The 13,345-nt window shown below is 41.6% G+C and overlaps 1 protein-coding gene across 1 annotated transcript in view; it reads right to left on the bottom strand.

The window, feature by feature from the left end:
- The window catches only part of PLEKHG3 (pleckstrin homology and RhoGEF domain containing G3), a 52,547-nt gene extending 43,506 nt beyond the window's left edge, over positions 1 to 9,041 (bottom strand). The window contains 1 exon segment of the mRNA XM_069082376.1: positions 8,667 to 9,041. Coding sequence (XP_068938477.1) covers positions 8,667 to 8,760 — 94 coding nt within the window. The 5' untranslated portion in view covers positions 8,761 to 9,041.
- Positions 9,042 to 13,345: the final 4,304 nt, after the last annotated feature.

The following is a 13,345-nucleotide window of genomic DNA, read 5'->3' as shown; positions in this document are numbered from 1 at the left end:
GATTTGCAATATGAATTTACATTCATTACAATTAATAATGAACCTCACCCTAGTTGTTTATTATGCCTTGAGTTATTAGCTAATAATAGCGTGAAGCCATCATGTTTAGCAAGTCATTTAAAAGCTAAGCTTCTGTTGCTGAAACAATGTGTGTCTCCTACATAAACACTTTATCTGAACACTTAAAATACTTAGAAACAGAATTTTTTAACCTCCTAATTTCTGATTTCCTAAATCTTCCAAACAGTTTCCATGGGTTATAAGCTCATTTGTTAAAAATATTAAATTAACATCAGGGAAGATGTAATTTTACTTGCAAAAATTCAAATAGAGCCCTTAAAATTTGAATTGCTATATCACAAGGTATTAAGCCAAGATTTCAAAAAATAATTAAACATTCTCAATCACAATTATTACTATTTTAGAGAACACAAGTTTTTATCATTAAAAATAGAATTAAATAAAAATTATAAAATTGTTTACTTCATCTTATAGTTACATCCTTTCTAATTTCCATTTTGAGTATATTTTCCAACATCTGTAATATATTACTATAGTAGTACATGCATGTGATTTAAAAATGGAGAAATTTAAATATAGTGATGGTACATGCTAAAAAAAATTGCTTTTCTGACAAGGATACGCAGTCAAAAAGATCTAGAGGCCATTGCTACATACAATAAATATTTGGGATGGGCCTTTCCAAATCCTGCCTTGCTTGGCCTCCCTCTCTGGTCTAACATAAGCCCTGAAAGGAAGGGATTGCAGATGTCCGCAAAGGCAGTGAATTGAGTTAAGGCAAGAAATCCAACCTCCCACTGCTTGCAAGGGAGATGTTTCGGGGGGGCCAGGTAGCACAGCGAGTAAGAGCACTAGCTCCCCTGTCGGGATGACCTGGAGATCGAATCCCGGGCTCAGACACTTAGTACCCACCCAGAAATACCTGGCCGTGTAACCTTGAGCAAGTTACTTAACCCCAATTGCTTAGGGGTGGCCAGGTAGCTCAGCAAGTAAGAGCACCGGCTCCAGTGTCAGGATGACCTGGGGATCAAATCTGGGCTCAGATACTTAGCACCACACCCAGAAATAACTGGCCGTGTAACCTTGAGCAAGTTACTTAACCCCTATTGCTTTAGAAAAAAAAAAAAAGAGAGATGTTTCCTTGGTCCCCTCATTGAGGAAGGGAGCAGAATGCTGGCCCTACATACATGAGAGCCATCTGAGGGACAAACAATGGCAGTCAGCCCCTTTCACAGACTAAATGCATAAGAAAAAAACACTACCTTATTTGAAAGGTAGAGGAATCTATTCTATGGCATGGCCCTCCGGGAGGCAAAGGGTAGAGATTCTGGGGAATATTGAAGGTTTAAAAACAAGACAAATAAAAACTTCAGAATTATTTTCACAGCATACTACATCTGATTTAACACATACCAAAAGATAACCAGAAATACAATAGCTTCAAGTACTATCATTTCAATACTTGGGTCACCATAGAAGAACAAATTATAATCCTAATAAGCTACTTGCTCTGCCCATTCTTATACTCTACTCCTACCACTATGTGTTTGCCAAGGCAAACACTCCAGTCGCTATGTTTGTGTCTTGCATATCTCCAGCTGCCCATGTAGTATAAGAAGACTGCACCCTGAAAGCCATTCAAGCACTTACCGAGATGTTTTCCCCAGAAAGACATACTGGTAGAGCAGCCCATTTTGCTCAACTTAGGATCATAAGGCTTAGAGAAAATACAGTGGAGATCAATCTGTGAATCTAACCGTCACATTAAAAAAACTGTCATCCCAAGAAATGGAGGAAAAGATTTGCCCAAGGTCAATTAAATTCAACAAATATTTATTAAACGCCCCAGCACTGTACTGTGTGCCATAGATAAAAGACCCCAAAAAGGATACAGTTTCTGAACTACAGGAGCTGATATTGTAAGTTGGAGAAGTACAACATGTACACAGATAAAATAAATACAAATTATACGCAAAGTTATACAAAGAAATTTCAAGAGGAAGCAAACACTAACAAGTAGGAGGATCTGGAAGGCCTTTTGTGCAGGAGGTGGGAATGAGTCACATGTTTAGAAGGAAGCTGGGAATTCCAAAGATGAAGTTGGGAGTGAAGGTAGGGGGATTTAAAGGGAGACAACATGTACACAGATGGTTTGGCCAGAAAAGAGAATGTGTGAAGGGAAATAATATAGAATAGGCCTGGAAAATAGGTAGGAGCCATATTATGAAGGGCTTTAAGTGCCAGGTTAAGGATTTTGTATTTTATCCTCGAGGTAAAAGGGAGTCACTGAAAATTTTTGAGTAGGGAAATGACATGGTCACCCAGGTAAGTAAACAGAGCTAAGTAAACATAATCTCAGTCCTTGGCCTTTTTAGGGAGGGAGAAGTGTTTAAAACATCTGTCATTGAGTGGTAGTAAGGAAAATAATCTTGAGATTTTGTGATTTAGAAAAGAATACACACACACACAAACACACACACACGTTCTGTCACATGACCATTGCATCTAGAAGTAGTGCATGTGGATTGTTGAGTCCATGGTAGGAAATCTAATAAATTCTTCTGGATTTATTGGTTAACTACTCAAGAACCTCTCTCCATTCCTTTTCCCTAGTTGAATATTAGATGGGTGAAAAATGGCACTGTGCACAACATGCTTTTTTTTTAAAGTTTCAATATTTAAATTTATAATGTTTCTTTTTTTTTATTATTGTGTATTTAAGTGTTAGTAATATTTTTAAAAAAGAGAGAGAAAAGGAAAATGATAGTCACTCCAGATACATGCCCTTCTGTTCAACAGAATTACCTACATCTTTCCTCCTATACTTGGGGTTATAGACTTCAGGAGATGGAAAGGCAGAGGGAGAACTGCCAACAGTAGCAAAGACTGAAAATTAGAGGGTTAATCTAGATGGCCTCTGACCTCCCTCTCAGTTCAGATCTAAGATTCTCGGAGTCTTTCTCTATTTCTCACCCAAGACCTTACCAGTAGCATAAGCAAGAAGCTATGCAGTAAACACACACACAGCCTGGTACACAGTAGGCACCTAATAAATGTTTCTTGACTGACTCACACTCATACACAAAACCTCTCTGACCACTAGAGGGCCATAGCACTCTCAGAGCTACAGCTAGCTAATTGCCATGAATCTCATCAAGGGTGGGCTAAAGCAAAGAGAGACAATATTTGCCTTGATCTTCACCCAAAGTCAATCACAGTTCACTAACCATAATAAAACATAGTCAATATCTGTGGTTGTTTCTTGACTTTTACCTGTGATCAAAGTTTTAACCTTCCTCTGCCATCATCCACTGAAATGAAACCACCCAGTCTTCTTTATCCTTTGTCAAAAAAGGCCTTGTATGCTTACTTGGAGATTTCTCACAGCAACTTCCTCTCTGAGGTATGATTAAATCTATCTTTACCCTCATCACTGAGCTCTAGCCCCTTAACCAGATTAGCCTGTGAAACAGGGATTCTAAAAGCTAACTCTATTTCCCTAGAAGTAAGAGCAAGATGACTTTCATATTGTCCCCCACCCTCCACCCCCAGACTTAACTTAGCAGTCTTCAAGTAGTAGGAAGGCTATCTAGGGGAAGAGAGATTAGACTTACATTACTAGGGCTTGGAGGGCAGAATTAGGAAGCAGTGGGTGGAAGTTGCCTAGTAGCAGATTTAGGCTTAATGTGGGGGGGGGGGGATAAACTTCCTAACAAACTCAAAAGTGGAAGTGGGGGGAGAATGGAAAAGGAGGAGAATAATAAGTCCCCCGTCCCTGGGTGAGGGAGATCTTCAAGAGGAGGTTGGTGACCTTTTGTCAAAGACATTGCAGAGAGAACTCTTGCTCGTTGGACTGGATTACCTCCAATCCCTACCAACTCTGTTATTCCATGATTTTATGCCTCCTGACTCAGGAAAAATGCTCCCAGGAAATTGTTTAAATACAACATTCATAAAATTAAGTTTGGGAAATTTGACCGCTTCTTTTGAAACAGATTGAGTTAGCAGTGAGGGTCATTAACTGGTGGGTGGGGGTGCGGTAGAGAAGACTAGTCTGATTGGCTTTGGAAGGTCATTAGGATTTAGAACTGGGAGAGCCCTTAGAAATCATTTTAGTACAAACCCTTCATTTTATATATGAGAAGGAAGCTAAGATTTAGAGAGGTGAAATTACTGCACAAGGTGAGGTCAGTAGTAAGTGGCAGAGCTGGGACTCCAATCTTGGGTCTCTGACCAGGGCAAATTCAAAGCTCTTTCCACTAGCTAAGCTGAAGTTTCAAAGTTGAGTGAACTCTCACTAGATTAGTGCTTTTCCCCATGCTATTCCCATCTCTGATCCCTTTCTGAAGTTCAGGTTGCCCATCACCTCCATCAATAAACCCCTCCCCAATTCACTTCCAACTCCCCCAAATTGTCTCCACTTGCATTACCAATGTGCTGACTCCCTGTATTACCAATCCAAGGGCAAAATGTTCCCTGGCGATTTCCCACCCTTCCCTTTCTCAACCTCTATCCCATTTCCTATGGAGGCATACCTGCTGTGCCTAATAATGGGTCTTTTCGCCATAAGGGAATAGGTCTGGCCATTGCGCTATCTCCCCAGCTGCAAGACTGAGTGGGGGAAGGGAAAGCCATAGACAAAAGTCTGATTCATCACTGTTCATAGGGAAAAGGGGGAATTCCTCCTAGGAAAGACTGGAGGCAAGAAGCAGGATCACTATCAAAGAGGTCAGATGTTATATACCTGTGATCTTCTGCTTTGTTTTGGGGCACATAGGTCCCAGTTTAATGATCCATGACAGCAATGGAAAATTCCCACCTGCTTACTAGTATTTCCCTTGTGTTTGAAGAACCACTAAACTTTCTCTCCTGCTCCAGACTTAAAATTTAACTACACAGAAAGGATGAGAAGCTGAGTTACACCTTTCAGGATCTAAAATTGAGTTAAACTCAAGCCAGGTCTCTTTCTCTGTTAACAACAACATTCTGCCCCTACAGAATTTGAATCCAGAAAAGTGTCCCAACTCCTAATTTTAGTGCCTTCTCTCTGTTAATTACTTGCTATTTAATCTGTATATAGCTGGTTTGTATATATTTGCTTGTTGTCTTCCCCCACAGATTTTGCTGTTGCAATTGTGTCTGACTTCCTGACCCTATTTGGGGTTTTCTTGGCAAAGATACTGGAGTGGTTTATCAGTTTCCTCTTTCAGCTTATTTTACAGATGAAAAAACTGAGGCAAAACTTGCCCAAGGGTCATAGTTAGGAAGAGTCTGTGGCCAGATTTGAATTCAGGAAGATATGTCTTCCTGACTCTAGGCCCACCACTCACTCCACTGAACCACCCAGTTGCCCCAACAATAACAAAAATGTAATCTTGTATAAAGCTTGTGTGCATGTATGCATATGTGTGTGTGTATATGTATAATTTGTTTGTTGTCTCTATTAGACTGTGAGCTCCTAAAGGGCAGAAATTGTCTTTTCCCCTCTTTTTGTATTCCCAGAAATTAGCAGTGTCTGACACAGGACAGACAATAAATATTGATTGATTGTTAGGGAAACTGAAGACCTGTTTGTTCATCAAAATCATTCAGGATTGTGCTTTAAAGCATGGAAGTCTCAAGGACTTAAGGTTGGAAGGGACTCTAGAGATCATCACTGCCGCCCTCTCACTTTACACATAAGGAAACTGAGGCCCAGAGTAATTATAGGACTAGGATCTGATCCCAGTATTTCCTATTGCAAATACAGTGCAATATTACATATATACTGCTGTATTACATAACCAACAAATGACTAGAAAGAAGATAAACATCTACTAGCCTCCCCTGCCTGTCACCCAAAGAGGTAGCTAAAGAATCAAAGGCATTAACCAAGAAATGTAAATTAGCTAAGCCTGAGTGCCACTAGCACTGCTGAAAGGCAGGGAGGTCAGGAAAGCAGAGGGGACAGAAAAGAAAGGAGAGAAGTTAAGGGAGAGTTTGGAATAACCAGCAAAGGAGAGGAGAGACCAAAGAAAGGTATTTTAAGAGGAGAGGGCTAAGGGTGAATAGGTGGGCCCCAGGGTAGAGAAGGAAAGAATAAATTAATGGCTCTACCCAAACTTTTAGGGGATAGATTTGAGATCATCCTACCAACAGTGGTTTCCAGTTTGTTTTTCAAGTTGCCTAGGCCTCTGACTGAGGGCTCCTAGAGGAAAAGGAAGAATTGTCTGGGCCTGTAGTAATGAAACAAAGGCATCTGGAGAAGCAGCTAACCAGAGAAAAGTAACAGAGCAGGGGGTTTGGAGTAGGGAAAAAACCAAGGAAGCTAAGGAAAACTGAACTGCATCCTTAGTTCTAGGAATATTCAAACAGAAAAACCACACAGCTCCACTGTTAACCCTCCCATACCTGCACTAGCCCTGGCAACATCCCACTGTCTGTAGCTTTGATGCTACAGTGGTCTGGAAGAAGAAAATCCACAAGTCTGGAGTGCCCCCTCCCCTTTCCATTCCATTCCTCTACTTACTCCAGGCTGCTATCATTAAGCCCAGGGTCTTTGGTCTCCTGCTGTATAAACAAACTGACTTGGATGAAATCCCTGAATATGGTAAGTCAAATATTTACCCTGAAACTAGGACCCTGGGGAATGTAACATGCCAATGGGTATAAGCAGCTGGGATTGGCTTCTGGTATCATCTGTCAGTGACTGCTCAGGACAAGCTCAACAAGTGGGAGTTGAGGGGACCCTTTCATGGACTGCAGAGGCGGAAGGAAACAAGAAGTGAGGTCACATAGGGAAACTAGTGGTGAAGGGAGTGGGGGGGGGGTAAACAGATAGTACTTTTTCTGCCACCCTAAATAATAGCCCTTCAGCAGAGCTAAATTCATCCTTGGGATCCTCAATTTCCCCCATGCTGAATTCATCCCAGAAACAAGGGAGTGTAATATCACCACAGAAAGTGGGACTGAGGGAAGGTTCCATGAGGCCACCAACTTTTCACACAAGGAGTGACAAGTATGCTGATGCAGCACATGTCACACTCCATCCCAAACATTTAAGGCCATGGGAAATGCTGGTGCCAAATACTAATGAAGCAGAGAAGCTAGCCAGGCAGGAACCACAACCCATCTGAGGATAGAGACTTCTTTTGACGGGTTCTCTTTGATCCTAGCTGGCTGGATATCCCACTGAGAACAATTATGGTGGAATCACTCCCTCACAATTCCACATCAGACTGGCACCTTGCAAAGCAAAGGACCAAGGCAAAAGAAAAAAAGGACCAAAATCCTGCCTAGAAGAGAGCCCCCTCCCCTTCCTGTGGCTTGTCATTATTCCCACTGCTTATTATTTCTTGAGCAACAGCAATGTGCAAAGTACATGCAAAGACACAGCTCCCAACCCCCAGGGCTCACAATCCCTGTTATACTGGGCCTGGGTTACCTAAAGATGAATCCATCATGGGGAATCAGCACACTATGCTGACGCTGTGATGATACAACCTTTCAGCCTCTGCTGTTTCTTTCTCACCATTTCATCCCTTTCTATTTTTCAAGACGTTTCCTTGCCACCCCATTCTCTCATCTGTCTGCCCTCCCACTATTAATTTCCCAGTTCTAAATAATCAGTCTTTTATTTTGGTTGTGATCCACATATCCCCGCTTCTTCTGAATATTATTGGGTAGAGGGGAGGAAAGAGGGACCCCAAAACAAGAGGGATCTCTTGGGGGTCACAGGATACACAGGAGGACAAATAAAACCAGACCTATTCCAAAAATTCGAGTGTGAGATGGAGGAGGACACAGGATTTTATTCCCTTTCCCCATCTTTTTCTCCATTACAAGACTGTAAGCACCTCCAGGAATTTGGAGACTTTGTCCCATTTGGAATGGCCCCAAGCTTCAGCTGGAAGTTCCTTCCCAATCTCTAACAACCTTTCTCTTCCAACTGCTCCAATTTAAACTTTTCCCAGAACTACAGCTAGAAGCCTATTAGAATAAAATTCTTGCCTCTGGCACCACACTAAACGAATCCCTTCAACAATAAGGTCCCAGCAGCTCCTTAGAGGCTGGAGAAGAAACCTTAGGAGCCAGCCAATGTATAGAAGAGCACAGGCCCATCTCCCTAGGATAGCTTGGAAGCAAAAATCCAAGGTTGGGAGGGCTCACCTTCCCTTCTGAATTTCAATGGCCAGAGACTCTGGGAAGAAACTCTGAATGCAGAGGGAGCAGCAGCTCGGCTGCTCAACCTAGCGGGCTGGTAGGGGGCGGGGGTAGGAGGGACCTAAATCTCCGGCCTGCCCGCGCTTCCCGGAGTTCAAATTCAAAGCCCTTTACATGCCCTCTATTTCCGGGGTAGGGGCAAAAGGCCAGAAAATGTCTCCTGGTTAAAATGTTTTTATAATCCAAGCCGCGTGATCACTAATTCTCCCAGTAATGAGACAGAACATTGCCTTTATCCCTTTTGTCGTTTCCCTGGGTGCTCAGGTGGTAGGGCCTGAGTTTTTGGGGTGTGAAGAGGGTAAGGGTGTATATGTGTTTGGGGGGGGAGGGGGCGGAATCCTTCCTACTAAGCTGTCCATCCTAGGGAGCTTTAACTTCTCCTTTCAGAAAGGCAGAGAGGAGAGAGAGAGAGAGGAAAAGGCGAGAGAAGGGAAAACACTCACCCAGATGACCGGGCTCCCGGCGGGGTCCAAATTCACCGAGTCCTACGAAGTGTGAAAGCAGCTTGGAGACTCCAGGTACTAGGGGCTGTTCCATGTGCCGGAATGGTCTTGGGCACAGTTTGAAATGCGTTTACGAAAGTAGCTGGACGGCGGCCGGCCCATTCCCCCCGCCCACTTCAACCATCCCCCTTCCCTTGGCCTGGACAGGACAAGCGGGAGGCGAGCAGCCAAATTTCTAAGAGAAAGACCCCTGGGGAGACCCCCTGGTCACAGCTTCCCAGGGCCGGGCAGGAAGTCAGTGCAGAGCTGAGCCAGGAGCAACAGCCTGGAAGGAGAGAGATGGGCGGATCAGGAATTTTTCCAGTGGGTGGAGAATGCTCTGCAGCTGGAATTTAACTATTGGAGGCTACGCTGCTGCACAGCTGGGGCCAGGGGAAAGAAACTTCACGTAGCTGCAGGGGAAATTCTGTGTCGGCTGTGGTTAAGGCAATGCTTGGGGCTCTCAGCTAATGATTAACACTGGGAGGAAAATCGAAGAAATACATGGCAGCTGACACAGAAACTGCAAGGCTCTGGTCAGTTTCTGTATTTTCAGTACAACCTGGGACATCTCAGGAAAAGCTGCTAATCAGAACCTGAAGATACATAGGGTGTGCCACCGTCCCTATTCCTGACGTATTAAGAGTAGTTATTACAGCTCATAAAACGCTTCCTTCGCAGTGTTTTGCGATCTCCCTGTCTTTACTTCAAAATGCCCAGTATTTTGCATATGTCTTGTATATCTCTTCCCGTTATAAAATGCAAGCTAGGGTAGGTACTATATTATATTTGGATATACAGTATCCATCCTAATGGCTGGCATACAGTAAATATTTAATAAATGCTTTCTGATGGATTTTTAGGACTTTCTGGGGAACCAGACCTCAAAACATTACCCTCTTTTTTTTTTTTTTTTGCCATAGGAAAACTCAGGTGCAGAAAATCTAGATGACGTCTCAGATTAGTTGGGGAATGAGTATCTTTGGTTCCCACTGGAGTTAGACACTGATTGTGAGTAAATATAGCAAGTCTTGAATTCCCAGCTTTGTTTCCTGTGACTTTTTACAAGACTCAAATTCAAGTGAAGTGGATGGAGAACAATAAGATAAATATGCTTTTCAGGAGCAAATTTGAAATCCAATTGAGATTGGGGATTGATTGACAGGAAGGTCAATTGTTTCCCTTCCAGTTTAATGAGATTGCTGAGGGGAGAGAGGGAAGGAATCTTTAACTGTACCTCTGTTGTATAGAGAAATGAGTAAGGCACAGAAAGGTAGCTGTAGATAGAGAGCTACCATATTTCAAAGGTTAAAAATTTGAACAGTTATAGGTCTTCAGATGGTAGATGCAGAGTTGGAAGCAGCCTTAGAGGTCATCCAGTCCAACCTCTTAATTTTACATATAAGTAAACTTAGACTCCAAAAGTTTGAGAGATTTGTCCAAGGTCACACCAATAGTGAAAGGAAAAATCTGTATTTGAACCCAAAACCATTTGTTTTTTTTACTCCAAAGCCACGGTCACACAGAGATCCTGCTATGGGCAGAACACTAAACTAGAGGTTGGGGGTCAGGAAGGGACAGAATTGATGAATTAAAATAATTTGAAGTGACAGTCCCTATTCCCCAGGAGTTTTCCATCTATCCGTTGTAGTCTTACTCATTCCTGTATTCCTATCTCTGCTCAGGTTTTTCCTTCAGCTAAAAAACCCTTCCCTCTCCCTTTGATCCATCCAAACACTGTAAATCTCATAAAGCCTAGCTCCTGTATCCCACCATTAATCTGATTGTCAATCAAACATCTCTTCCTTTCCTGATCAACTATAACACTAATTGCCCTTAGTATACATTTTTGGAGTAGATTGTATTCAATACAGTACTTTATGTTTTATTATCTTATATACTTTTCTATTTGATTAATGTATGCAGGTGCTTGATCCTTAACAAAAATGTAACCTATTTAAAGAAAAAGGCCATACCTTTTACAATGTTGCACTCCCACAGGCTAAAGCATCATACTAGTCTGGATACTCAAGGATTTCAAGGATTTTTGATTTTATGCAAAATACACACATTCAGTAGACATGGCTGAGGGGAGGAGTCCTCAGAACTTTATTTCCCATGATACCTGAGACCCAGGGAGAATGACTCATTGAAAAAAAATTACCAGAACTCTATTCCTCCGGAAACTGTATGTCTGAGAGTAGAATGGTTGTCACATGAGGCAAGGACTCTAATCCATTGGGAGTCTTATCAGGAGATTTTTTTAAATGGAGTGACCATTGAACAGGGATCATCAGACACTGGGAGAAGGCTAAATTATAGACAGAGTGAGAAGGAGAAAGAAGAATCCTATGGAGTAAAAACTACCATGGTGTCTCTGTAAAGAGGCATCCCAGAGATCAAATGTCTGTCTTAAAATGCTTCAACAGATCACCAGTTGCCAGAGGCAGAGAGTAGGACATAGAGAGCAACAAAGGCAAATGGTAGACAGTTTTTTTTTTCCCAATTGGCACATGAATCGAGGAGATGATTGTATCCCTCACCCAATAGCCTAGGGGATTCAGGGGAACTAAGGGATGGATCTTGTAGAGGATTGAGGTCATATCATTTGGGAGGCCTTAGCCTTAGAATATATATACTTAGAAGTATTCCACTGCCTGCTTTTTTCCCCCTTGTTATTTCTCTTGCTATTTATTTTACCTCAGATATTTTATATAAGGTTTCTGTGTGGTCAGTGTTTGTGCTGGAATGAGGGCTTCAGCTGTATTTGTATGATTACCCAGAACACCCCACATAAAACCCAAGTATCAAGGCATTCCAGAGTTAAATGGGACTTCTATTACATACAAAATGAAAGAGTACAATGCTATGCACGTAGTTGGTACTTAATAAATTCTTGTTGAACTGTATTTAAGAAAAATTACAGAAAATCTACAGTAGATATAACAGAAAATTGTGAAAATAAAGAAGAGTCATGTGGAATGTTTAGGTAGCAACCCTTATAATAGCCTGGATCTTTCTTTACCTTGCTACCAGTTTATTTCCAACTAGTTTCACTCTACTATTAAGTAATTTATTAGAATAATAATACCTTTCACTTTAGTAATATCTTTAATCCAGGAATCTTAAAATGCTTTAACAAATGCAGATTAATTAATCTTCACAACACCCTAGTGATGAGGCAGGTAGGTGGTAAACATTCTTTACCATTTTACGGGTGGGAAAATCAAGACATGAGGTGACTCACTAAGAAATTCATCAGAAATCAGCGGGCCAAGGTTCAAATACATAATAAACTGGTCTAACTGCTTTCACACAGTAGGCACTTGTTTAATTAATTCAATCCTTGGGTGCCAATTGCTTACCCTCAAGTATTATCAAATCAATTAGAACATATCATTTCATCTTTCCCAATGAAGGGAGTTTCCAAATTGTTCATTCATTTTAACTGCCATGATAGACATCAGGAAAGCGAGCCTGGTTTAAAAATAATAAGTAGTGTAGATGAAAAATCATGGCACCCACCTCCTGACAGAGATGTGATGGACCCAGCGTACAGAATGGGACTTTTTTTTTTGGTCATGGCTAATGAGGGAATGTTTTATTTGATTATCCATATGTGTTACAAGGGTTTTTTTTTTCTTTTTTCTTTTCCAATGGTATTAAGGGGGGACCTAAGAGGGAGAAAAAAATAGATATTTTGTGTTAATTGAAGAAAAATAAAACTTGAAAAATAATAAGTGGTTTTGGGGGAGTGATATACTCCATAAATAAGAAGAACTGGGATGGACCGGGGATGCCTTCTCCATGTGACGGGGCTGATCCAGGATGGAGTGCCAGAGCAGTGAGCCATGGGATATCTGACTTCAAAAACATCTTAAGAAACTCCAACAAACACATATTAGAGAGAGTTAAGAATCACAAGTTGCACCTTTACAATGCAAATTACTGGTTAAGACTCTCAGGGCCACTTTTTCTAATACCCCTGTGTTTTTGTTCAATTTTTCCTGGAGTGATGGTGTTAGCAGAAGGGAAGGGGGATGGGCTATTCATCCCTACCCCTCCTCAGGCACAGCTATCAGCCTTCTGTACCAAAGAGAAATGTTGATAGTTGAAAAGGGAAGAAACTGTGTGGGGGAAGAGACAAGATGAGAAGGAAGTGACATCAATCCCCCAAACCTTACTTATGCCTCTCTTGGGCAGGGAGTACTTGAGGCAACGAACTATTTGTTTTAACTGTGTCTGAAGCAAAAACATTTGCCAATCTTTTGTGGTTTGTCAAGAACACAGAAGTTGAGTGTGAAGTGTTCCTGGGGATCACTTTTGCTCACATTTGTTATCAGTAGATAAAAGTGATATTTTGCATTTCTAAAGCAGAAGGGGATTCAGGAATGAATGACAACTTTGAAATAGTAGAAAGCTGATTTCATGTCCTTGGACAAATCACTGCACTTCTAAGTCTCAATTTTCTCATCTGTTAAACAGAGGCTTGTAATGAATTTTCTCTTAACTCCCTAACAAAACTAAATTCTGGAATCCTAGGATTTATAGCCAGACATGAATCATCCTTTCCTCCTCCCCTTTCTAGCCGTAGCTTTCTGACTTTTGACTATTTTGTTCTTAGCACCTCTGCCAGAGTA

Source organism: Petaurus breviceps, unplaced genomic scaffold (genome assembly GCF_028583685.1).
Source record: "Petaurus breviceps papuanus isolate PSGF00001 unplaced genomic scaffold, PetGlider_PUasm1.0 164, whole genome shotgun sequence".
In the NCBI taxonomy this organism is placed as follows: Eukaryota; Metazoa; Chordata; class Mammalia; order Diprotodontia; family Petauridae; genus Petaurus; species Petaurus breviceps.
The sequence above is the reverse complement of the archived record's forward strand: the minus strand, read 5'-3'. Positions and strand labels throughout refer to the sequence as shown.